Here is a 25,236-nt window from a genome sequence, read left to right as displayed (position 1 = left end):
AACAAAAAATCCCTCAACAATAGACCATAAAAGTCGGTACAGAAACGCCACCCAGCACCAGCTCATATATCAAGAGCTATTGAAGAACATTAAGAGGTTTAGTTTCTAGCCACACCCACCTCACGTTGGACACGTCAGGTGCTGAAGAAGTACAAGATACAATAAAATTTAGATAGTCTGAGTACATATTCACTCCGTGGCAACAAAGCCATAATAATGGAAATCATTGTGTATAATATCGAGACAAATCTCTGTCAAATCTGCGATTTATTGAGAGTGTAATCTGAATAATTTATAATATACATTTAAAATAAAATATCCATAAACCATTTTTCTATCTCTTATCTCAGCATAACCTTCTTAGGAAACAAAACTTCCGAATTTTCCTCCGAGTACTTATTTTATTGTTTCATAAATTGTTCTTCTTTTCTTTTTTGCAGGTGAGTAAAAGTGTCTAAATTAACGTGAGATTTTCTCCTTCGACTGTGGTAAGTATAAGTAAGAAAATATATGTGTGCAGAATAGACTTTATCATGTGTAAACTTGGTTATTTGTCTGTGAGGAGCTCAAGGAGTTGCCTCTTGACTGGCGTGCTATTAATAATGTTTTATCTGGAAGAAAACACCTTTTGTCTGCCTTTGTTGTTCCACGGCGAATTCCTCAAAGGAATTCGTGAAATTCGCAAATGACTTCTGGCATTCCGTAGTGGTCTTTGCTTTCGTGGGCCGCATTTCATTTTTCCCCTCGCATACCCATAAAACAATCATAAAAAATGCCGCAAATCATCACGGCCGAAGGACGAACCTTCTTGTGGGTCCTGCAGGTGTATAGCTCCTGGTTTTCCCTCATCCTGGCGCCAATTTCGCAGTGCCTGCGATGCGTCCTGTGTTATGGTTAATGTTTTCGCATTGTTTATGTTATGTTTATGTCCTGCGTCGTGTGCGTGCCTCCTAATTGTGTTTTACGTGCGAGTTTGATACCTCGCACTGTCGAAACTCTGGGATATATCGTGTCAATGTCAAAGTATGAGATATAATATACATCTATAAGTCCGACGTGAAACTGTTCGTTTACAATTAAAAGCGCGTTTAATCTCTTTAGCCTGTGTGTTCTCCGTCTCTTGGGCATTTCAGTTTCGTCAGCTTATGGGGGGAATTTTCTGCATTGTCTGATAAATTGATATAAATATTGTTACTGGATATGTTACAATTTTCTGACAACGGGGTAGCAGAGAATTATTCCGTGATATTTAATGTACTCTACATATTCATCAATTCCTAAAAATTTACATAATTATTTAACATTCTGAGTAACAACAGGTACTTTGTAAGTCGTAAGCCATTGGCTAACCATAATTTCTGCTTATGCCCACAAAGTTTGTCCAAATTTGAATTATGCTATTGGCTTGTTTTATTTGCCCGAAGAGCAAAGTGGATAGAACACTTTAACACACCAAGCTGGGCAACTTTATTGCTGATGAATGCTGCGTCGGATATGAATAATACATTCAATTTCGCAGTTCATATGATTGTAAAGTCGACAAATTTCTTCACCCTGAATTCATGGACTTGGCAATTTGCACAGCTAGTTCGCAATGCGGCTGCTCCACAAGCAAACTCGATAAATCGAGTGCGCGTTGCCTTGCTCAACAACTTAATAACATTTCCCAAGCACACTCCATCGCAAGTCCTTACTCAGCAACCGTTAAGCGATTTAAGCGATTTGCTATTCATAACCGCAAGGGTAAATCCATTTAAAGGCATTGCTCCTTGGATGGTTAATGTGTTTTGTGCAGCATACTTTCTGGCGCGCGTCATTGCGCACATTACGTATACGCCTCGTTGCGTCATAAGGTCTCATTAAAACATTAATGCAACAAGTTCATGACATGGCCGACCTAAGCATTGCCTGGATTTTTAAATTAATTTTCCACATTTAGAATGTGCGTGTGTTAAATTCATTAGTCTGAAATCAACAGGAAGCCAAGAGAAAAGGCCACCATTAACAGCCACAACAATTTGCTTTCACTGAAATTGCCAATTAGGCAAGAGGGCAGTTGCAAATGCAGCAGGAGCACTGAAGGCCAACGGAGGTCAAGTAGGGACACGATGCTCCGGAAAAGCTGAGAAAATGCCACGGAAAAGGCCAGCGAAAATGTCAGTTACATTGAATGTGAATTGTGCCTAAGCAATGACCGCTCCTAGAAGTTGCCGATGATTCGCACATGTTTTTCCCGTTCTCTTTTCCGTTTTCATGACCTACCTTTCTCTTTTCTCTTCTCTTACGTGTGCCTCAACCACGTGTTCGTGCTGCTTATGCCTTCACCTTGTTATTCGCAGTTCAAGCTCAAAAAACAAAAAAAAATGTATAGTTCGACAGAGCGAGAGAGAGAATTAAGAGGGGGAAAGCTGTGGGGAAAGTGAGCTTCAAAGGACATTGTCAGCTTTTATGGTATTTGATTGTGTAAAGCTTTTTTGGAGACTTTTTAATTTCTTCAACAGAGCAACAGATGGCGCATTAACATTATTTGAAAATATTAAAACACTAAATGTTTGAAAAGGATGTTGTTTCTTAAATAGTACTCCAATTAGTTTATAAACTAATGCAGCTTAAACGTCGAGTTTATATAGGGTCGTTTATTATTGAAACGTAGACTTATCAATTTGATATTATTATTCATTGCTGTCAAATTGTTCGACAAATTACCTCCTCATGAGCTGCATGATAAATACGTCCGCATAATGTTGATTATATCAACTACAGGCAGCAATTGAAATAGCCGTGCGGACTCTCGGCTATCCCATTCCCATGCAATAACATCCTTTGGCCGGGACAACTGCGATTAAGATGCAAAGTGAATATTAGTATGTTAACACACTTTTGCCCCCTTGTCACCAGGACCGCTTTCCACTTGACTTGACTGGAGGCAGCTGCCTTGTTTTGTTGTTCCATCCTGGCTACTTGAATGCCTGTCCGCCGTCCTTTGGTCCTCGGATGCTTTCGTCCTGGCAAACTGTTTGGCTTGAGTGGCCATCCAGCTGCGTGTCCCTGTGTCTGGCATTCGTAATGAAATTCAGCGGAGGAATGCCTGTGCCAACCTTAAGCGTCTTGGGTGCCGGCCGACTTTGGTTGGAATTGATTTATTGGCTCAGCTTGAGCTTAGGCCAAATATCTATTTGCTTTTCCTTACGGATTCCCATATATCACTTATCTAAAAATGATTTAGTGGCGAATGAGGTGAGGCTTAGTTATCTAAACACCATGAACTATCTTGAGTGCTACTAAATATAATACCATTTAACATGATAAATCATTAAAATGATTAATTCTTACTCCTTCTATAAAATGTGAAATTTAATAAAATCCCAGAAACAGTTTTAAATGTGCAAATCAATTTTTAAGAATAGGTTGTACAAAATATTTAAAATATTTAAAAAATGTTTATACCAAAATTGTATTTACATATTAGCAATTACGCTCAAATATTTTATAATATTGCGGGCAAATATTAATTTTACCACAATAAATATGTTAATATGTTACAGTTTAAATTGAAATAAAATACATTTTTTAAAAGTATGTGTGGCTTATGGGCGTGGCAAGACAATTCGAAAAATATTTTTAAGTTTTGTGAATTAGCCTACAAAAATTTATTTCTCGCGCTCCTTTCTGTTGTTTTATTTTAAAGTTTATTTTAGCTAATCAATATTTTTTTTACTGTTTTTATTAAACATTTATGATTTGTAGTTTGCACTTCTGCGGCTTATTGCTTAGTTTGAAGCGCCGCAAGCTTCTTGTGGTTTCCGCACACCTGTTGCTGCTCGGCGTGAATTTAATTACAGCCCCATAAGTGATTTGTGGCGAGCCGCAAAGCTGATACTCGAATGCACAGCTGAGTTGGGTGACGAATCGCTGTGAATTGAGGCTGGGCCGCCATAAACAAGCGTTAATTGCACTTTGAGGTTGCACGACTGTCTATCTTTATTTCTATTTCCATTTCCCCCGACAAGTACGAGTTATGTGGGAACTTGGCCCAAAAAAGTACAACGGGCTTAAATAACATGGCCCAATTGTGGGTCGCACTGTTAGCCGGTTAACAGAGGAGCTTTGAGCTTTCCCCGCTCGGAAAATCCTCCGGCTAACAGAGATGTTACTGCGTAACATCGGGATTTCAAAAATATATGTTAGTCGGTCGGCTTTGTCGGCATTGTGGAATCGGCATTCAGTTTGTTTTTATACTCTGCACATGAAACATGTGATTTCCCTCGAACGCTCGCCGCCGAAGCCAGAGTTTTCTTTAGAGTTTTCCCTCGCTGCCCAGCCGAAGGAGTGAGCGAGAGAGCGAGTGTTCGTGAGTGCGTTCGTGAGTTTCGTTCAATTGTTCGTGTCGTGTCGTGTGTCGATGACATTTTCCTGAAGCGAGATTTTTAGTAACGGAAATCGGATTGCTAATTAAAATTTCATCTGCCCGCAGTTGGCAGTTAAATGTTTAGTCGTAGAGAATAGTAACTAGTTTTAATTAAGTCGCATAAATAAAAACGCTGCCATAAATCGTAGGCAAACTAGGCGGCCGTGTTATTTTCCACATGGCCCACATAAATCAATAAGACGAAAATAATAAATCACCAAGATCACGTTAAATATTTAATTTCACACCGCATGATACAAGTGGCAATAAAAGTTCCGTGCGAATTTGTGCGCTGTCTACAACTCCACGTGCATAAATAAATGAAGCTGTGACCAGCCAGTTGACCCGTGAGCCTTTATTTATCGGGGCATCCACCGGAGGAGAACCCCAAGTTGCCGAAAGTTTCGCCGTGAATTTATTGCCAATGCCGCGCTCGCGCAATGCGGTGTCCTTTGGGCCTCATTGTCGGCCAGCGAAAAGCAGCTTAGCCTCAATAAAAGTCCTCAGACAACGCACGAAATCTTAAACACCACACACACCTAGCACTTCGATGGGCCAAGATAAAGCCAAAGGTACGTTGGAACGCCGTAACATTCAAGTATTTCCGCTCTCGACTCAAGTGTGCAATCGAAAGTGAATCCGCACCCGCATCCGCATCCGTGTGCCGCTTCCGTTATAACGGAACTGTTGTCCTTACCAATTCTCGCTTTGCCTTCCCGGCTGTTTGCTCTACGTGGGTAATTTTTTGTATCAATAAAAGTTTATCTGAAGGTACATGCCCCCACACACAAAGTAGTTGGGCGCCAGTATTTATCTGGGCTTGGTTCCGCACTCACAAGCCCTCAAAACGATGGGGAATGTTTCAAATGGTTATATAAATGTAAAGTAGTTTTTGGAAAGGGTCAGAAGGAAGAAAACTCGTTGGAAAAACTTCGTTTGATATAAGCGAGTACTACAATATTTCCATTCCCTTTGATACAGCCAATTAAATAGTAGCAGTAAAACAAAAGACGTCGATATTAATAGCATCTATGGCTTCTGCAACTGATCGATACCGTCCACATTGTTAACTTTAAAATCCTTTTGTCCAATAATTTTCTAATAGGAACAAAACGTACCCAATTAGCTTGTTAACTTGTTGGCTTAAAAGTTAAAAGCTTCTTTAAAAATATGGTGTGTGTGCCCTTTTGGCAGAAGAAAGTCCCTTACCCTTTGAATTTCTGCTCTTTCTCCTCCATTTGCGGTTTTGTACTGAGGTTTGTTGTTTCCGTTGCTTTGTTGCATTTGACATTATGCGCATTAAATGCGCTTCGAATGCTCTGCTTCCTCCGGCTGCTAGGACTCCTGCTTCCTTCCACAAACACAAACTGCCACTGACAATGATAAGCGGACGAGGAGGAGAGCCGGAAGTGTCGGTAAGGAGGCAGGAGAGCCGGGAGCTAAGAACCAGGAGCCAGAAGACAGGAGCCGGGAGCCGGGAGCCGGGAGCTGGGAGTCGGGAGACTGCAGACAGAGGTAGACAGCTGCCAAAGCGCTTTGTAAATTATGTCGTTGAGGGGCTTCAGCTCGAGTGGGTTTTATGGGGAAAGTAACCAAAACCGGAATAAAAGCACTACCGTATGGCAGGACATAAACATGTGTGTTCGAAAGTTTCCGAGCTTGGGGCACAATGGCTGCTCTGCCTTTAATTAAATATGTACAAACCTGAAAGTTGCCGCGGTGTGAAAGTAATTTGTGTTTAATATTCATGCTAATTTAAATATGAAAACGCAGTTCGCGGATTACAGTGCGTATACGTAATGCTTAGCTTGATTGCTGGTTTTCAGAGCACTTTAGATGGGGGTTTGATTTAAATTACATTAGTGGTATGCGGATATACGGATAAACGTTTTAAAAAGAATGGCAGTTTCGTCTGTGACATCAGTTCAGTTTCAAAACGCCATAAAAAATGAGGCAAATAAAACTCTTAGTCTGGTTACTGGTCGTCGGAGTGGTTTCCTTAACGGAACAACTCCGATTCCTAAAGAATTTCCTAGAAGCGGTACACAAAGAGAAATCTATTTCAACTATTCTTCTTATGCAAAGGAAAGTTTATAAACATGATTTTCTGCACGGACTTTACCCCATATCCTGGCCTATAATTCGCTTGGACGAAATTAAAAGAGTTGAACTAGTAAACAATTTTAACAAGGACATCCTGGCTCTGGTTTATATGGAAGCTGAGGAGGATACATTGCTACTTTCGGCATTGGCTGCCGATTTCAATCATATTAGAGACGCGAGGATTATGATCTGGTTACAGATGAGCCCTTCGGAAACTTTTCTTGAAAATATTGTTTTTCAGGCATCTGAGCAGAAGTTTCTTAATCTCGTGGTAATAGAAAATACATTAAAAACTCGACGACTTTATCCATTTCCCCAGCCAACGGTGCAAGTCATCGAAAAACCTTTCGAAGAAAAGGAAATATATCCCGCTCTTTGGCGCAACTTTATGGGCAAAAATGCAATAGCTGTGCCCGACTTGGTGCCACCACGGAGCTTCTATTCTTTTCATCCAAAAACCGGTCATAGAAGGCAAAGTGGATCTGTCTACAAAGTCTTTAAAGCCTTTACGCAGAGATACAATATTACCATGCTCCTGAAATGGCCCCTCAACACAAATACTACCCAACAGGAAATTATCGAAAGGACTGTTCGGGGAGAGATTGACTTACCACTAACCGGGCAGTTGATTAGCTTTAGACACCCAAACGGAAGTAGGGCTCAGCCTCTTTTAGGAATGACAGCCGTATCCATTGCCGTTCCTTGCGGCCCGGAGTTGCCAATGTTTGATCGGTTCTTTTTGGTCTACGGACTGGCTACACCCATCACCATAGCTGGATACTACGTCCTGCTAAACAGCATAGAGATCATACTTGGAACCCTAAGCGATCGAGTCAAACGCCATCCAAGACATGAGAAGATCCTGAACCTGGTGCTTAACCTACGGGTGTTCAGTTGCATTCTGTCCCTGCCCACTCCACAAGGGAATCGACTTAGGTCCGTCAAGGGTCAGCTGACCATGGTGATGAGTATCACAGGGCTCATTCTGTCCTGCATTGTGGCAGCACAAACGAGTACTATTCTCACCATGAAGCCCCAATATCGGCATATCAAGAACTTTCAGGAACTGCGCGACAGTAACATAACCGTGGTTTGTAACCACCATAACTACATGACCATCAAGCAGCAAATGGATCCCAAGTTTTTAGCCAAGTTCATGCAGAACATCTGGATTGTGAGCAGCATTGAGCAGATGAAGATGATCTTTGATTTGAATACGAGCTATGCCTACCAGACATTCTCCTACAAAAAAGATCCCTTTACGCTGCTTCAAATGCACACTACCCGTAAGGCGTTTTGTAGGACCGCGGATCTAGATGTGGTCAGTGGACTTGCTTATACTGCGGTTCTCGAAAAGAATTCGATCTACGCACTGCCCTTGCAGGACTACACCCTTCGGGTCTTTAGTGCCGGTCTGGTCTACTACTGGGCGGAAGAGGCTATTCGGGATCTTATCTCCACCGTGAGGCACTCACAATTGGAAAAGCTACCCATTGTAATCGGATATCAATCTCTGAAGCTGCAGGATTATAAAGGCTGTTGGATGATTCTCCTAATCGGTGGCGCTCTAGCCTTTTGTGTATTCATAGTGGAAGTTGTAGTGGGCTCCAAAAAGCGAGGAATATAAAAGACAATAGACAGGGAAATATGTTATAAAACTAAAATATTATATATCATAATCAAATTGCAATTTTAAATGCTTAGTTCGCTTACAAAGCTTTCTTAACGTAATAAAAAGTTGTATGTTGTTGTTGTATGTGCTAATCAAAAAAGCACCGTGTGTTCAATTCTCAAATATAAAGCAGTCATTTTAAAGGGGGGTTGCCAAGAGCGTATACCTGTCTTATCTATCTTCACTGTGATAATTGCACAATTGTATTAATAATAATTTCAATGAAAAGCCTACAGGTTGCGTAGTTGAGATGGAATATGTAGCGTTTAAATTGATTACAGGCTGGCAGAGCTTTTTAGATGGGCGTCCGATTTAAAATGCATTATTGCAAAGATGCACGGATATGACTTTAAAATGGGAATGCACAATTCCAAGTGATTTTAGTTCACTAGAATTAATCCAGAAGTCATGAGGGAAGCTCAAATGATTTTTTTCTTGTTGGCAAGTGCTTCAGCAGTGACTGTGAAACAATATGAGTTCCTTCAAAGTTTCCTGGAAGCAGTGGAGCAGGAACAAACTATTACCACTCTTCTGATGATGCAAAGCCACGATCAGAAAAAGAATCTTTTTCAAGGACTATATCCGTTAACCTGGCCCATAATCCATTTGGATGAAACTCAAGGAATTAAGTTGGTTAACCACTACAATAAGGAAATCATGGCTCTGCTCTATTTGGATTCTGAGAAGGATATATTCCTTTTCTCATCCTTGGCTGCCAATTTAAATCACATGCGAGAGGCCAGGGTTGTGATTTGGCTAGAGCTCGAGCCTACGGAGAAGTTTCTCGGAGATATGGCAAAACAAGCAGATGTGCACAAGTTTCTTAATATTTTGCTAATAGAAAGAACCTTACAACTTTTGCGCTTTTTTCCATTTCCTCAGCCGCAGTTCGAAAGACTCGATAAGCCCCTTGGAAAATCTAATATTTTCCCAGTTCTATGGCATAATTATATGGAAAAATTGCTTTGACATTAGATCACTTGGTGGAACCACGAAGTTTCTACTGGACGGATCCCAGTACGAATGTAAAACGACACACTGGATATATATAGAAGTTGATTACAAATTTTGCCGAGCAGCACAATATCACTTTGCAACTGGACAGTCCTCCAAGCGAAGATATGTCCCAAATGGAAATCATCGAAAGGACTCTTCGGGGAGATATAGATCTGGCCATAACTGGGCAGACGATAAACTCGAGACATTCGAGCGGCAGCAGGATTCACTGCTTCCTTGGAATGGCATCAATGTCCATCGTAGTGCCCTGTGGACAGGAGATGTCGGCCTATGAACGGTTCCACGCCGCTCATTCATTTCGTGCGCCGATTATATTTTTCGGATTTTACATTTTTCTAAACCTAGTAGATTTTCTTCTTAGAACCATGAGCGATCGCATCCGGCGAAATCCAAGGCGTATTCCCCTCCTGCAAACGGTGCTCAGCCTTCGTGTGCTATGTTGCATTTTAAGAATGTCTGTTCCCAATTCCAATCGACTTAGATTCGTTAAGGGACAGTTCACCATGCTGATGAGTTTTACAGGCCTGATCATATTTGGCATTATGGCCGCTCAGACCAGCACATTGCTGTCCATGAATCCGCAATATCGGCACATCAGTAACTTTCAGGAACTGCGCGACAGTAACATAACCGTGGTTTTTAATCACATGAACTTCATGACTATCAAACAGCAGATGAATCCCGACATTCTATTGAAGTTTCTGACGAACATCTGGGTTGTTAAAAGCCAGGAACTAATGAATATGATTGTTTCGTTTAATACAAGCTACGCTTATCAGACTTTCATCTATAATGAGGGCCTTATCGGGGCTCTCCAAAGCCATTCCGTTCACAAGGCATTTTGCAGCTCCCCAGAACTGCGTTTGATCAGCGGACTCACATATTCCCTAGTCTTGAAACCGAATTCGATTTACGCATTGGCTCTGCAGGATCACGCACTTCAGGTATGGAGTTCCGGTATTATGAATTACTGGATCGACGAAGCAGTTCGGAAAATAATATCGTCAGTGAGGAATTCCCGATTTGTGAAATTGCCATTTTCGACATTTTGGGTACTAAAGCTCGAAGATTGCCGAGGCGGTTGGCAAACACTTTTTGTGGGTTTTTCGATAGCTAATTGTGTTTTCATTGTGGAAGTACTAATGGGATTTTTCCGATATAGAAATCAGAAAAAATAAAACAAATAGGCTTTATTTATAACATGCATACATTTAAAGCATTGTTTGGAAAATTGTATTAACATAAGCTGCAACCTTGACTATATTCCTGTCTCTACACTTCATAATTACTTAAATAAATTATTTAAACATGAGTTCAAGGTAGCTTACATCATGCCGCCTTCTTTGACTATCTGGGCCCTCATCAATGACAGTAAAAACTCAGTCATAAAGGGGCCACAAATGACATATGTGACGATATGCCGGGCATTTATGATGGCAAAGGGCCAGCAGACAAGAGGCTATGACACCCAGTGCCGACATGTCCGGTGCTCAGATTGAGTGTGAGAATAAAGCATAGAGTCGACACATGGGAACTGGGGTCCCAATGGCCAACCTTGACCTCAAATGAGGACTGTCCCGATTCCTGGAGTCCGACAATTAATTACTGCATAATAAATGCCTATGATACGATTGATGAGCCGGTCGTATCTGACTGCTGGTCAACTGCAATTAGGGATAGAATGGAGCGAAACGGAAAACACACTCGAAAATCAATCGATTGACGTCAGTGAACGAAAATTGGGCCGAAGAAAACAGTGTAAGGTGACACAATCCCACAAAGGATACACACCGGGGACCACAGGGCGTATGCGTCACGTGAACTGCCGAAAGCCCGGAAAGGGGTTTAAGTTCTCAACTTACGCGCTCCTTTATGCCCGACTTAACGTGAAAAATAAACGAAATCCCGCAGCTAAAGTTACGATTGCGTTCCGTTCCATTTTATCATTTAATTAAAATTTAAATTGTATCATCTAGCGGAAAATCGGGGAAAGCTGAAGGCGGAAACCGAATTTTTCACATACACGAGTACCCTTCTGGCTGTGGCGTCCTCTCCGTTCAGTGTGAATTATTTATGTCACATACAATTTGAATTTCTGGTATTTGCATTTGTCAGATTGTTATTTGCTGATTGACAATGTGTGCCGCTGAAGGTGTGTGTTCCTGATTGGACTTCGTTCTCCCAAGGGAAGCCAGCGAAATGGACGCCTCGCATGTCAATCTTCATTCGGGAAAGTGCTGAAAGGTCCTAGTTAAAGGTTATGAATTCATTAGAATAAAAATCCATATGTTTACATTAACTTTTTTGCAAGCGAACTCCGCTGGGCATTGCGTTCAATTTCATCCATGGCTAACCTCCCTGGCAATGCGATAATAATTAAACCAACGCTAAATTGCATACGCATGCCATTAGTATTTGTCGGTCAATTTGCTGTCAAAATATGCCAAAACAGCACAAGTGGCTGGGTCAGGTCACTTAACCGCATTAAAGCCGTCAGCAGAACACATTGGGTCAAAAGTTCATTTGATGTAGGAATGCGCTTGGCAAGCTCTTCTACAAATAATGTCTATATAGTTGAAACTACATACAAAGCAAATCAGTTTGGGGCCTACAAAACTATATAGTTATATAGATATATTTTCCAATTGCATATTTATCGAAAAGGGAGTAAAATAAATGTTGTAAATTACAATATATCTGCTTTTCATTGATTACAAATAGGCGTAGAGTCCAGAAACAAATGTATTTAATCAACAAAAAGATATTATATATTGCACTTGTTTCATTTTAAATTTACCAGAGAGTTTTTCTGGTTAATACAGATTTTCCATGCTGTTTTCTATTAGTGTGAAAAACAGCACAGAACAGGCTGGCAAGGATATGGGGAAGGTCCTTCTGGGCGGAGTGCGAAAAGTAAAGAACCCCTGGGCTGCCGCAGTTTCTGCCAACTGCTCTTCTCGCCAGGAAAAAGTTCTGTTTAAGTCAAATATTGGCCTGGCTTAGCCGCCTGCTCCGCTTTCTCCGTTTCGTCCTGGCCCAGGGATATTAAGCGAGCAACGGCAACAGGACAATGCAGATGCAATAAAAAAATATGGTCGGTGGAGAGGGAAGCGGGAGAATGAAGCTGAATGACTTGCAGTCATTTAAGGGCAAGCTTAAAGAGTCAGGCGAGGAGGTATGGTATTCATCAATTATCCAAGCGTAAAATGCATTGAAATTTCCTACGGCGACGGATCAAGATTTTTATTACGCTTTACACTCGAAGACCATTTTCCCGCCCACTGCTTTAAAATCGTAAATTCACAGCTGACAGCTTTTCCAGCCAGCAGGGACGGAACGGGAACGAGTCGGCTTATGTCAGGCCTGGCTAAGTGCATGACAATCACAGATAGTTGGCGGCTGGAGGGGCTGGGAAGTGTTCTGTTTCGACCCGCTTTCCGGGCTGTTCTATTTGTTCTTGTTGCTGCAACAAAGGACCAAACAAACAAACAAACAAACATTCAGACAAACAGCAAACAAACCCTTCGACACATTGCAGCCCAAGAAAGAACAGGACAGTTTTTTTTTTTTTTTTTTTTTTTAATTAGTTTATTTATTAAGGCATACGGGGAAGTCATGAAGCCCCTTTGTGTCCTTCTTATCTATTAATTCAGCCCATTTTGGGCTCGCCGGCTAACTATAGTTAGCTTTTTCAAATTTACAGTAATTTAACTAGAATTACATAACAATCACATATAACAAATAGGATTTAAGATAAGCGTCAGCTTCTGCGGACCCTTGTCAAAGGAGATCGGGTAATGAGATCCCTCGGTTGCCTTCTATTGAGCCTCCTTGGTGGGCGAGATCTATTTAGAGCGCTGGCCAGCCGATTTCTGTGGCGCTCCAGCCTGTCATGGTATCTGCTCGAGTGCTGGTTTATTTCGTCGAAAACCGTTGCTAGTTTTAGGTCTCTGTGCAGAGTGGTGTTTCGAACAAACCACTCGCAGCCGGTGATAAGTCTTGCTACCTTATTTTGAATAGCCTTTTTGATTTGGCTGTCACATGCCAGGCCCCAGATTTGGCACCCATACTTCCAGTTTGGTGCTAAGATCTGTTTGTAAATTGTCAGCTTGTTGGATAGCGACAATTTACTGCGCGAACAAAGTAGCCAGTAGTGCTTCGCCACCTTAGCACGTAGGCGCGTTCTGATGTCGGTCACATGCTTGGAAAATGTGAGTCTGCGATCCAGAAGCACTCCAAGGTACTTTGCTGCGTTCGGCTGTGGTACGGGGGCTTCCTCGATGTAGACGGGCGGTGGCGTTCTCCGCTTTAAAGTAAAGCAGACGTTGTTGGACTTACTGCTATTGATGCCAATGTTCCAACGTCTTGCCCATTCCGAGAACCGGTATGCAAAGTCCTGGATACCATCGGCTGCGTCGTGCTCGCATCGGGACCTGTAGGTGACGCACACGTCATCGGCAAATGTGGCCAACATAGATTTCCCGTAAAGGCTTACATCCGGCTGCGGCATGTCGTGGCTATACAGGCAGTAGAGCAGGGGGCCGAGGACACTACCTTGTGGAACACCAGCTGCCACGTTGTGCTCGGTGGAAATTGCTGAATGAAAGCGCACAGCGAACCTCCTTCCTTCCAGGTACGATTTTAGCAGCCCAAAATATGGAGCAGGCAGCGTCTGCTTGATTTTCAGTTGGAGTCCAATGTGCCACACTCGATCAAACGCTTCTCGAATGTCCAAGAAGAGGCTGTTACAATATTCCTTACTGTCGTAGGCCGTCAGGATTTGCTCGACGACTCGATGGAGCTGCTCGACAGTACAGTGGCCAGCACGGAAACCGAACTGGTGCTCAGGGGTAATCCCCTGGGCTTCCATAATCCTTACAATCCGGACAGCAATCAGTCTCTCAAACACCTTCGAAATTGAAGGGAGGAGACTGATCGGCCGGTAGGAGGCGGGCTCCCTTTCCGGCTTGCCAGGTTTGTGGATCATGGTGATTATCCCGAGCTTCCACTGATAAGGGAAGTATTGCAACCTCACAATAGCGTTGAAAACCAACGTTATGTAGAGGATCGCTTGTCTGGGCAGGGCCTTCAATGTGGCGTTGCAGATGACGTCATGTCCAGGTGCTTTGTTGTTACTCTGGCGCACAATGACTTCGGCTACCTCGCAGGGTTCAAACGGCGTGATTGGCATATCCATTTGAAGCGCTTGGTTCAGCTGGTCCTGAGTTTCTTCAACCTGTTGCAGGCTGGCAAGCTTGAATGGTTGAAATCGCTCGGCGAGGTGCGCAGCGAATACCTCCGCTTGTCCCAAGTCGGTCCGACACCATGTCCCGTTGCTATCGACTAGAGGCGCCTTCCTCGTGCAACGCCTTTTGATTGCGCGCGTGGCCTTCCACAGCGAATGCGTAGCTTCGCTTTCGACTCCAGTATTGGCAAGCCTTTCGTCGAACCATGCGGCTTTGTGCAGCACCAACGCGCATCGGAGCCTACTCAGCGCTCGATTCCATTCCGTTTTGTCCAACGGGTGCCGAGACCTCATCCACCTAGTGCGTAAGCGCCTCTTCTCAGCTATAAGCAGCAGGATCTCCCTGGGTATTGGGATTCGATCTGCCGCGGGCTGCCGAGATATTCTGCGAGTTGCCAATCTAGCTGCTGACTTGATATTGTTGGTGAGCAGTTCGATAGCATCATCAACGTCCTGTCCAGAGTTTAAGGCAGTGTTGAGGGGCAGTGTGGACTCCAGTTGCGATTGGAATACCTCCAGGTTACTACGCCTAGTGATAAGCCGCTCCATCTTAGGGTAGGATATTGCCCCCGCATCCAGCGTAATTACCAGAGGCAGGTGGTCGGAGCTAAGCTCAACAACCGCACTTATGCTAGCGTGGATGCCCAGCACACCCTTTGTCAGTGCAAAATCGATGTATCCTGGTGAGCCTCTACTGCCGTACGGGTATCTTGTTGGTCCTCCTGTTGCTAGCGAGTCCACCTCCGAATTTAGGACGAGATTCGCTAATGCAATGCCTCTTTGGTTGCTCCTTCCCGCACCCCAGAGCCAGTGGGACGCGTTCCAATCGCCTGCAACAATGAACTTCGTCTGGAACTCTTCCAGAATGTCCTTAAACTCGTCCGTAGTCCATGCAAATCTCGGTGGGCAGTAGACCGCTCCAAAGCTTATAGGACCAAGTGCCGTTTCAATAACCGCCGGCGCAAGTTGCACCTTGGCAGTGGCTATTGGTGTTAGCGGAAAGTGGGCAAGGCTAGATTTGATTAAGATAGCTGCTCCGCCTTTGGCGTTGCCACCACTCGGATCATTGGCAGTGTAGGCTACAAATCCGAATAGCTTAGGCGTCTCTGCCCCCTTGCAGTGTGTCTCGCTGAGCAGCAATACATCGATTTCGTGACGTCGCACGAAGCACTCTACTTCAGGCAACTTCGTGGATACGCCGTCGGCGTTCCACACTAGGATGCGCAGCGGCATCATTATGGCGCTTGACGCGCTTGGAGAGCAGTGAGCAGATTGATAATCTGCCCCTGCTGCTGTGACTGTTGTTGCTGTTGCTTCACCATCATCATCATTAATTCCATCTGCTTCTCTTGAATCGAGCGCAAAGAATTAATGTTTTCATTAAGCGTCTGCAGGATGGCTTCAATGCTGCTGCTAGCATCCGTCGAGCGCTGAAGTGTACCCCTAGACGTCCTTGTCCGGCTGCGGCTCCTTTGACGACTGGGACTTCCATCATTGGGCTGTTGCTGTTGCTTCTGTTGTTGGTGCATCAGGCTCAGTGGTTGCTTGTGGTGAATGGACCCTCTAGCCACATCTGCATAAGATATTCCGCCTCGAGAAGAGGGGATCTCCTTACCTCCAGCTAAGCCCCGTGAAGTTGGTCGCTCGTTTACTTCTGTTCTTCCAGCCACTCCACTTCTGGGTCTGGATCGCTGCAGGAACGCTTGTAGCTTGCTGCAACCTTTATAGTTTGCAGGATGCTGACCGCCACAGTTGTAGCAAGTGCACAGCTCGATGCGTGGCCTGGTACAGTCCTTGGCTGGGTGTTCGCCGGCACATTTCACACAAATGTGGGCCTTACGGCAGTATTTGGCTGTGTGGCCAAACTGCTGACAACGATGGCACTGGACAATAGCGTTACGCTTGCGGAGAGGCTCAATAACTACTCTCATATGGCATAGTGCCTTAACCGCCAGGATCTCCTTATTGTTTGCCGCAGCAGCAATATTTAGGAAGAACATATTGACTGGCGACGCTTTTGAGGTACCCGGTTCGTTTCGCCTAAGCGGTGTATGAATATCGAGAACCTTGTGCCCGATCTTTTCCAGCTCATCCTTGATTTGGTGATGTAGCGTACTGTGGTGCAGGCCTTTCACGCATACCCTGTAAGGCCTGTCCTCTTTAAGCTGGTAGCAGTGGAACTCATATTCTTCGTTCTCGAGCCAGTTCACTATGGCGCGAAATGTATTAGCGTCAGCCGCGTAAAGCCTTAGGACACCGCTCATTGACGCCCTAGCCTCAACCTTTTCTAGGTCCACTATGCTTTCAATGCTCTGCATCATCAGGCATACGTCGTCCACTCCCTCCATTACTATAGGAGGTGGTTTGGACTGCGCCTTTTTGACTGAACTAGTGGTACCAGCGGAGGCTGCATCCCGCTTAGCGGCAGCAATAGCAGCTTGATGACTGGTACTGGGCTGGTCATACAGATCGTCAATTTCATTGCCTACTTGTTTGTCGGCTGTGAGATGCGCAAGTAAACCAAATCGGTTTGAATTGCCGCCATATCTAGGTTCTGTAGTCGAAGGGTTTTCCCCTTGTTTGCCGATGCTTTGTTTTGGTTTTTTCCTTTCAGTCTCCGGAGAAGCACGAGACTTTCGCTTTATTTTTTGAAAGCGCTGCGGGGCAGCACATTGGGGGCTCGGGAGAAACGCAGTATCCAACGATTCATCAGCCGCAGCGGTTTCATTTAAAGGGTTCATATTGTAGTGTGCACCAAATCACCAGGGTTCTAGCCAAAACTTGAACCCTGGGAAAGCTTTAAGCTCGCAAACAGCTGTTTGTGCGATCGCGTGGCAGCTGGGCAGCGGAGCCCCAGTTCGAGTAACTTAACTTTGTATTTTTGAATGAAAATGTTATCGTTTCACTATTATTTCACTGTTAGTGACTTGGGGGGTCACTATTTGCTATATGTGCCAGTATTCTGGACTTGTCCATAAGTTTATTACCGCGAAAACTAATTTCACTTTATCCACTTTGTCAGGTGCGTATTGTTAGACACGAACCTTTTCACCGAATCAGGACAGTTTGATGGACAGCCTGTCAACGCGCAGTCGGTTCATATTTTACTATTGCATATAGCAGTCTGACTTTCGGATTAATGGTTTACAACAAATGGAATTCACGGAAAAACTGCTAGACAATGCAGAGCGGAAAACTAAAATTGTTTTTTCCATTTTTCCTTCATTGATTGATGGCTACTGACCATGGTCAAAGAGTTATATTTTCAAACTTGTTCTTTGTCTTGTTTAAATATCTATAGAATTTATGAGTTCGAAGATAAAAAAGTTGAATTATTTAAAGAGAGAATCTGCCAAAAATAATGGTGTGTCAGACATTAAAAATTTATGTCGAAGTGCCTAAAAGGCGCAGCCAACTTGCAAGTTCTGTGTATATTTGACAGGATGTGCGGGCGAGTCCTTTCGCGAACTCACTCACAAATGTGCTCAGGCTTCTTAGGATACCGAGCATTATTGATCGCCCATCGAGCTGTGACAGTTTGCAAGGTGCATTTTCATGCAAATTAATTGCATTGCCCGGCGAAGCGTGCATTAAGATGGCCACTGTCACCGACACCGCATTTCAATTAAATCAACACATTGATTTAATTAAATTTCCGCCGTTTTACGAACTGGCGCTACTCAGTAGTCTATTTTTTACGCCCCTTTCAATGGTTTGAGGTGGTGCTGGCTGGTTCAATTAAAAATGCCATCGATATGCGCAACTGCATAATTTATGCAAAAGAGTCGCCAGGCACTCTTCATCTTTCAGGGCAAAGCTCTTACAACATGTACATACGTATATTGCTGAGTTTGGGCAAAGGACGTGGACGAGATGGACGTATCCGTAAAATGGATTTTAATACGGCTTTATCAGCAACTTTAAGCGAGGGAAAGTGGGACACTCTGTTAAAGTAATTACCAGCATAGTTTGTCCTACTAATTTAAGTCCACTTGTTACAAAATTGCCCTTTAGCACAACAAATGGCTCCATTAGAGGGAATCGCACTCGTACGTGGAGCAACGCCTTTCAGAGGCTCCTCAAGTGTTTTAATTACAAAAAGCGCGACAAACGGCAAACAAGAAGCCACGACAGCCTACACATGCAATTCTAAGCCGCTTAATTTATTTACACGAGCTCTAAAACAAGCTTCAGTCGCCTTAGCGGCTGTGCCACCTAAAGTTGGCTTAAACGCTCCGAGCCACATGTTGACAGCCAAGATGTAGGCCGAGAGTTGCCGCCCCAGGCATGTGGCTCGTGTCAACAATTTATTTTTGTAATTTATGCATGAATAATTATTAGTCGCCACCATCCCAGGCTGTTGCGATTCACACGGACTTTAGCCGGAAAAGGGGATTTAATTGTACAAATCCAATTTGCTCACATTATGCATCAAAACGCGGGAGCTAACTCCGTTAAGAATCTTTAAAACCAACTCATGGTGTCTGTAGCTAAAAAAGAAAATATAATTATTACAAATTTATTTACACATTAATTAATAACGAATTTAACGTATTCTAATATTCAATATATTTTGTAGCATACTTTTAAGCATCTGAGTGGCTTAAACTACATAATCTTGTCACATTCCTTGGCAAATATTCAAATCATTAAAAATTCCTGCCAAATAATTTCTGGAAAAGAAAACAATAATACGAACACTGCGTTAAATTGCGGAAGTAAGCACCTGACTTACGCGCCAACAGCCTTTTGCTCATTATTTATTTAAGCAAAGTTTTCAGAAATTTATTCCAACTTTGGCGCAACTATTTTTCCTGTAAACTTGCCACTTTATTTGTTTGACACGTGCAGCGATGAAATTTTATATTTAGACGGGATGGCAAACTTTTGGCCCACATAATGACTGTTGACAATTGCCAATAAATGCAGATGGGTGGGCCGGGGGGTGGCTCCACAACAATATTTTAGGCCTCGCTGAGTGCGATGAGTTTGCCATTTTATTGTATTAACAGCAACAGGCTGTTCAAACACTGCTATGGGATGTGTACACTCGAAGAAACCGCGCGGCTAACCAAGAAAGTTATGGCCTTTGGGCCAAGTTCATAATCATAATTCTCGCAGTGCAAGACGTGTTTTATTAGCAGAAACAGCAGGACAGCACCAGCGACCAAATGAATTACCTTATTCGAGTCGCCCCAACAAAGGCAAATGTATTTTGCTTGTATGAAGGGACAGAAACAACTTTCATTATAGCCGTAAATACCAAAACCAGGGGTGGCCCACCGAGGGGATCCTGGAAAAGGGGGCAGGGGGGCTAGTGTTTGCTTAGCGACTAAGGCGGAATTCATTCATTCATTTCTGGCCGACGCAAATTGATTGTTTACTTAATTTCCTCATCGATTTTGTCGCTCGGAAAGTTTTTAATCAACACAAGCTGGAGAGCCGGAGAGCCGGCGCTGTAATTCATTGATCATCATCATCATCATGCAAATTGGCAAAAATTAATAACAATTATAAATTACAAGCAAAAGGCATTTTGCGGGCAGCTCCTGCGGTCACAGCTGCTCCTGTGACGTGCAAAGTGCGTAAATTTGCACCCAACCCCTTCTAGTTAATTATTAATTTTAGCTCGGAACAGTGAGTTTTCACTACGAACTGCAGCCGTCTGGTAAATCATACGCTGCGTTGGTAATAGAGTAGGCAAAAGTTGAGAATTGTAATTGGAAAGGTTTGCTAATTGGCCTCAGGTACGACGAGGGACCAGCTGATGGTCCATCTAGTTAGCCGGTTATTTAGTTCGAAGGCTTTCGCAATTCGGGGAATCTTAAATAGAAAGCTTCGCTGAAAATCCTGATTAAATGGAATTTCAATCCATTTGAGCTGATTCAGTTACAGCGCTGAGTGCTCCATATTTAATGAAAATTAATGATACAAAGTTTAGGCTTTCGAAGAATATGTAGCAGCTTAGTGTAGGTAGGCTGTAGAACAATAAGAAAAGCCATATAAAATCCGTCGGAAAAGTAGTGATATTATCTATATTATACTACTTTCCACTATAACTTAATTAGGAATTTTGACAGATGACAAAATTAATGTCGGGTAAAGCTTATTTTGTAATGAGTAAAATTTTAGAAACTGCCAACAGTGAACAAAGTTTTAATTATTTGCGACTCACTTGATTTTTGTTCCAGCTGATTGATCTGCAAAAACTCTGTTTATATTTCATTTAGCACTTGATTGCTTCATTTTAAACTACACGACGACGTCATAATTATATAGTTAAAACACCTTAGTTATTGCATTTGACTGACATGTTTTCGAACCGAATCCTTTCTATGCCGAAAGGCGAGGAAACTTTCAGACAATTTGCCCGATTACTGCTCTCAAATTGATTGTGGCTCTCACCTGGTAATGCTAACTGACAGGTAGATAATTGAGACAGAAAAGCAAGATAAATAAGTAAAAAAGAAAGAGCATGTGAAAGCTTTTAAGTGACAATTATGTGGCCGCTTCTGACCTGATGCGAATTGACGTGCACAAAACTTTTGCATTAAATATTGCGGACGAAGCGAAAATTAATATTAATTGTAAGTGTTCCAGTTCGCACGGCCAGTCAAAACAAAAGGCAGGCGAAAATAAATTGAATTTATTACATGGACAGGGATTTTCGGGCTCTAACCTAGAGGGAAATTTAATTTGCCGCTGATTGAATTTAGCACTTTCTTGGAATTCACCTAGGGACGAATCGGGCATACTTTATTAATAACCAAGCTCCGATGTTCTTCTGGGTGATTTTTTATGCATTCCAGAAAATTCAAATTGCGTAATAATAATGAGCCCAGCTTCTCCGGGGGGAGTAGGGAGCTCTGCGAACTCACAGGACGAAATTTAAATTGCAATTTGCCTTCTTTTCACTCTATATGCCTTTTCGGTATCTCTCTATCTCTGTTTCTGCGTATTTTCCAGTTGGTCATAAATTCGTGTTCAATATTTAATGAGCTGAATGTTTTTGCGCTCACAGGAAGTGGTGGCAGTGGCACAGAGCGCGGTCTTTAATGCATGCCTTTAAATTGTTTATGGCCCATATGAGTAATGTGCACAACGCATTTGCCAACTGACGTGTGGCGAATGCACTTGCCAGCGGCCAAATCAGCCATAAAACCAGCTCATACCTGTCACGGCCACATTTTTCGCCCGGCTTTTGTCCGAATTTTGGCCTTCCTCGCTCCCTGTCACATTAGCCAACTCATTTGCGCTGCATGTCGAGAGCAGCAAGTCACTCAGCCGGAGTGCAGAAGGCATTTCTAGTAGACAGGCAGGGCTTTAGCTTGATTTTTGCCCCTTAAGTGTGCTGCAGTTAAAGGTGTTGCTGCCTCCCATTTTGGCGCGTTTAATTTCAGTGAGTACACTCTGGAATGCCCCACGTTGGGCGCCAGTAAGTACACCAGCAGCATGACTCGCATTGGGCGCCCGTAAGAACTTACGTGTATGCCCCACGTTGGGCGCCACCAAGGACAGTCTTCATTGGCCTGTGCAGAGGAAATCAATGAAAACACTGCATAACTTCATTTGTGCCCCTGCCCTTTGGAGTGGCATTCAAGTGGCACGTACCGACAACACAGCGGAATCGAACCGAACAGAGCGTACACAAAGCGATTTCTCAATTTAAAGTCATTTTGCGTTTTCCCAGCGAACGTTGGTCGAATACGAGTAACGGGGTAAGTGCTCCCTGTCCTGTACTGCCATACAGCTAGACTGCATCCTCGTTCAGGCAAAGGACCCTTGCTCTATCCCTTGGTGACACATTTTTTACCGATGCCAGGCAACGCGTTGCATTTTTTACAGGAGTAAGTCGCACTCTGCTCCACACCATCTTGTTTGCTAATCGGCCAACTGCAGCAGGGTTTCCTGCCCTGCGTTAGTTGGTTTCGTTAGATATTCCCGGGGAGTCTCGAATTCCAGCAGCTCCGCTGTGTCGGGCAAAATGGGTTTCGATTGGATTTGACAAACGTATGCAAAGTGAGCAAGATGTAGCAGCAAAGTGCTGCCAAAGTATAAGGGATAGACACTCAGCTGTAATCGTATACCGTCCTGTGATGCTGTACCACTGTAGCTTATCAATGGGAAAATCAAACATCAAACATCGAAAAAAAAATACATTCACAATGTAACAAAAACGGGCAAGAATGTGATGAGATGCTGAACTGGATATCTTTCCAGTGTAGTTCTCTAGAAGTTTGTGGTTGACAAAGGATTTATTCGTACAGCAGCCGGTTTTGATATCTAATAGCAGGACTATGTAAAAATAAGTTTCACATTAAAGAGTTTTGCACATATAGAAACTCTACCCGAGAGTTTCGTCACTATTTGGACTGCCGCCAACAGTAATAGTACTGAACTTCTTTCAATTACCGCTTTCGAAGGCGCTTTCCATTATCTTTAAATGGGTTTATTTATTTAATAAACAACACTGAAAACCTATTATCATTTCGTTCAGTATTTAACGAAGTCACATTGGCCCTGTTTTGGGGAAAGGGAAAACTTGTTGCTTGGGGGACCATTTTAAGTGAAAACTTTCAGACAAGCTGGCAACATTCAAATCGAATCGATATTCCTGCACTCTTCACTCGCACATATTAATTAAAGTTTGTTAATGCATTGCCATGGCGAGCGAGTAAAAGTTACAACAAAAATTGAAAACTTTTCTCGCAATTGAGAGTTGTTTAAACATTCATAAGCTTTCCATTTGCCCCCTTCCCACGGGGAGCATGGTCCGGGCCCCAGTGCGGTGGCAACTCGTATAAAAGTAACTCAACTAACGCAACTGGAGCTAAATGGCCCTGTTGCAAAACGGTCAGCAGGCACTTGGCCAGTGCCAAGCCAATTATGAGCCAAGTCAAAGGGCGACAAAGGGGTGGAGATTGCCTGGCAATCAATAGGGCCTTCTTTGGGCGCCCTTCAGTGTCAGTTAATGTGCCCAATTGAGTGTCGAAAATTTCGCAACCGAAAGCGTTAAGTGCCAGTCAGGCAACACAATGCAGGGGCATTTTGGTTTTGGCCAACTCAACACCGTGCCGGTCGCATTGTTGCAATGGATGCGGTGCGCTCTGGTGCTTTAATTACTCGAGGAGCTCCAGCTCAGGTCCTGGCCCTGGCTCTGGCTCCTTTGTGTATTTGGCCGCCAGGACGCAGGGCGGAGGACCACGGCAACGTGGCAGCAATTAAAGTAAGTGGCGCCATTCGCCTTTCACGCTGCCTTGGTCATTTCTTTTGGCCGAGAAGTGGTGCGTCCCGCTCAGAAGGCATTAATTTCCGCTGACAAACACCCACAGAATAGTTTTTACGTTGGTGAGGTTTTCATAATTGCCCACGTGCCCAAAGGCCAAGTTTTTATTATTTATTTTTCAGCTTCTTTAGCATAATTTTGTGTGATCATAAGGACTAGCTTACCATAATTATTTTGTGCGACCTACACTTTTTTAATATCTCCTTTTCCAAATGAATGATATGCAAGAGAGCCCACAATATTTTTTTATGTTGCTGCCTACTACTATAAATTATAAAATGTATTAGTAGTATTAGCATCTTTAAAAAGAGCATTGCTAAGTTCGCTGTGTGGTTTATCTGGCATATTTTTGTGTCAAGGGCCGGAAGCCCTTGTGATTAATGAGCTCAACCTTTTTGCAGCGCGGAAAATAGTGTCACAATTTATGGGTCAAAAGCTAAGTAAAGCCAGGGATTTGTTTGCGGAAAACTCATTCTAGTCGTTAGGTAAACAAAATGTGAACAATAAACTCCTGGGGACTGATACCTAAAACCAGAAGACTTAACATAAATCAAATTAACTTTTTAAAATAATATAACTTGTTTCATATCCCAGTTAATTCTTGCGTATACATATTTAAAATTGTTTTGTCGTAGTTCACTTTGATGCCACAACTTTTTTGAACTCACTTAATCCAATTAGAGACACTTCATTGGTGTTTTCTCTGTGTTTATATCTTGTCGGGCTTAAAAAGAAAATATTCAAAGTAAAATCCAAGTCTGTAATTACTCACAGCAGCACAAACATCCATAGAGACAAATACGTGTAATTCACCAGAATAATGTCGTGTAATTTCTGAGTTCTGTTGGAAAATTGCCCACCCATGTGGCTTTGCGGTGTGAAAATGCCAACACGGCAAAACAAATTCCGATTTGAGGGGCAACAACAACAAAAACAGTGGTAACTACCAGTGAAAACAATGGAAATGGGAAAATAAATTGAAATGAAATGATTTCTCTGTGGCTTCTGCTTCGACATTGGTCCTTGGTCCCTAGCCGGCTTCAACTGGTCCTTAGGTCCTTTGGTCCTTTGGTCCTCTGCGTCTCCGTTTGGCATTCTGATCTTTAAAAATTGCTTTGAACTTTTGGCATAAAAAATCGTAGCCACATCAGCCAGGAGCAGAAGCCCCGAGATAAACTTGTTCGCTCAGAGCTGATGGGGAAAGTTCCTTGGCTCTTCGGGTTGGTCGGGGGATAGTGGTCCAAGTATAAAACTTTGCCTTACATGCCGTATATGGGAAATGTGTAAACTGTCGAGGCAGCAGCTGTTGTTGTGTGTGTGTGTGTGTGTTGGCCATAAATTCAATTTCCAAAATGGGGACAAAGCAGAGTCTCGTGTTGCATGTGTGTGCGAGGTGACTTGATGTCGCGTTTTTGTCACTTGCAACTGCAACAAAACTAATAATCGAAGAAATTTCGTTACCTTAAATGTCGCCAGCGCACACCTGGCGTATGAGCAATTTTCAG

General features: G+C 43.2%; 2 protein-coding genes across 4 annotated transcripts in view; both read left to right on the top strand.

Annotated features, from left to right (window-relative positions):
• The window catches only part of LOC117136100 (potassium channel subfamily T member 2), a 95,333-nt gene that overhangs the window by 26,169 nt on the left and 43,928 nt on the right, over nucleotides 1-25,236 (top strand). The gene's annotated exons all lie outside the window — the stretch shown is intronic.
• LOC117138430 lies at nucleotides 6,357-8,138 on the top strand. Its single transcript, XM_033300538.1, has one exon. The coding sequence runs from the start codon at nucleotides 6,357-6,359 to the stop codon at nucleotides 8,136-8,138; it is 1,782 nt and encodes a 593-aa protein (XP_033156429.1).

This window comes from Drosophila mauritiana, chromosome 2R, assembly GCF_004382145.1.
Source record: "Drosophila mauritiana strain mau12 chromosome 2R, ASM438214v1, whole genome shotgun sequence".
Taxonomy (NCBI): Eukaryota; Metazoa; Arthropoda; class Insecta; order Diptera; family Drosophilidae; genus Drosophila; species Drosophila mauritiana.
Note: the sequence above shows the minus strand (reverse complement) of the source record. Positions and strands in the feature narration are given on the sequence as shown.

Excerpts from the sequence above, each read along its gene's own strand:
- LOC117138430 (XM_033300538.1), top strand. The coding sequence starts at position 6,357 with ATGAGGCAAATAAAACTCTTAGTCTGGTTACTGGTCGTCGGAGTGGTT.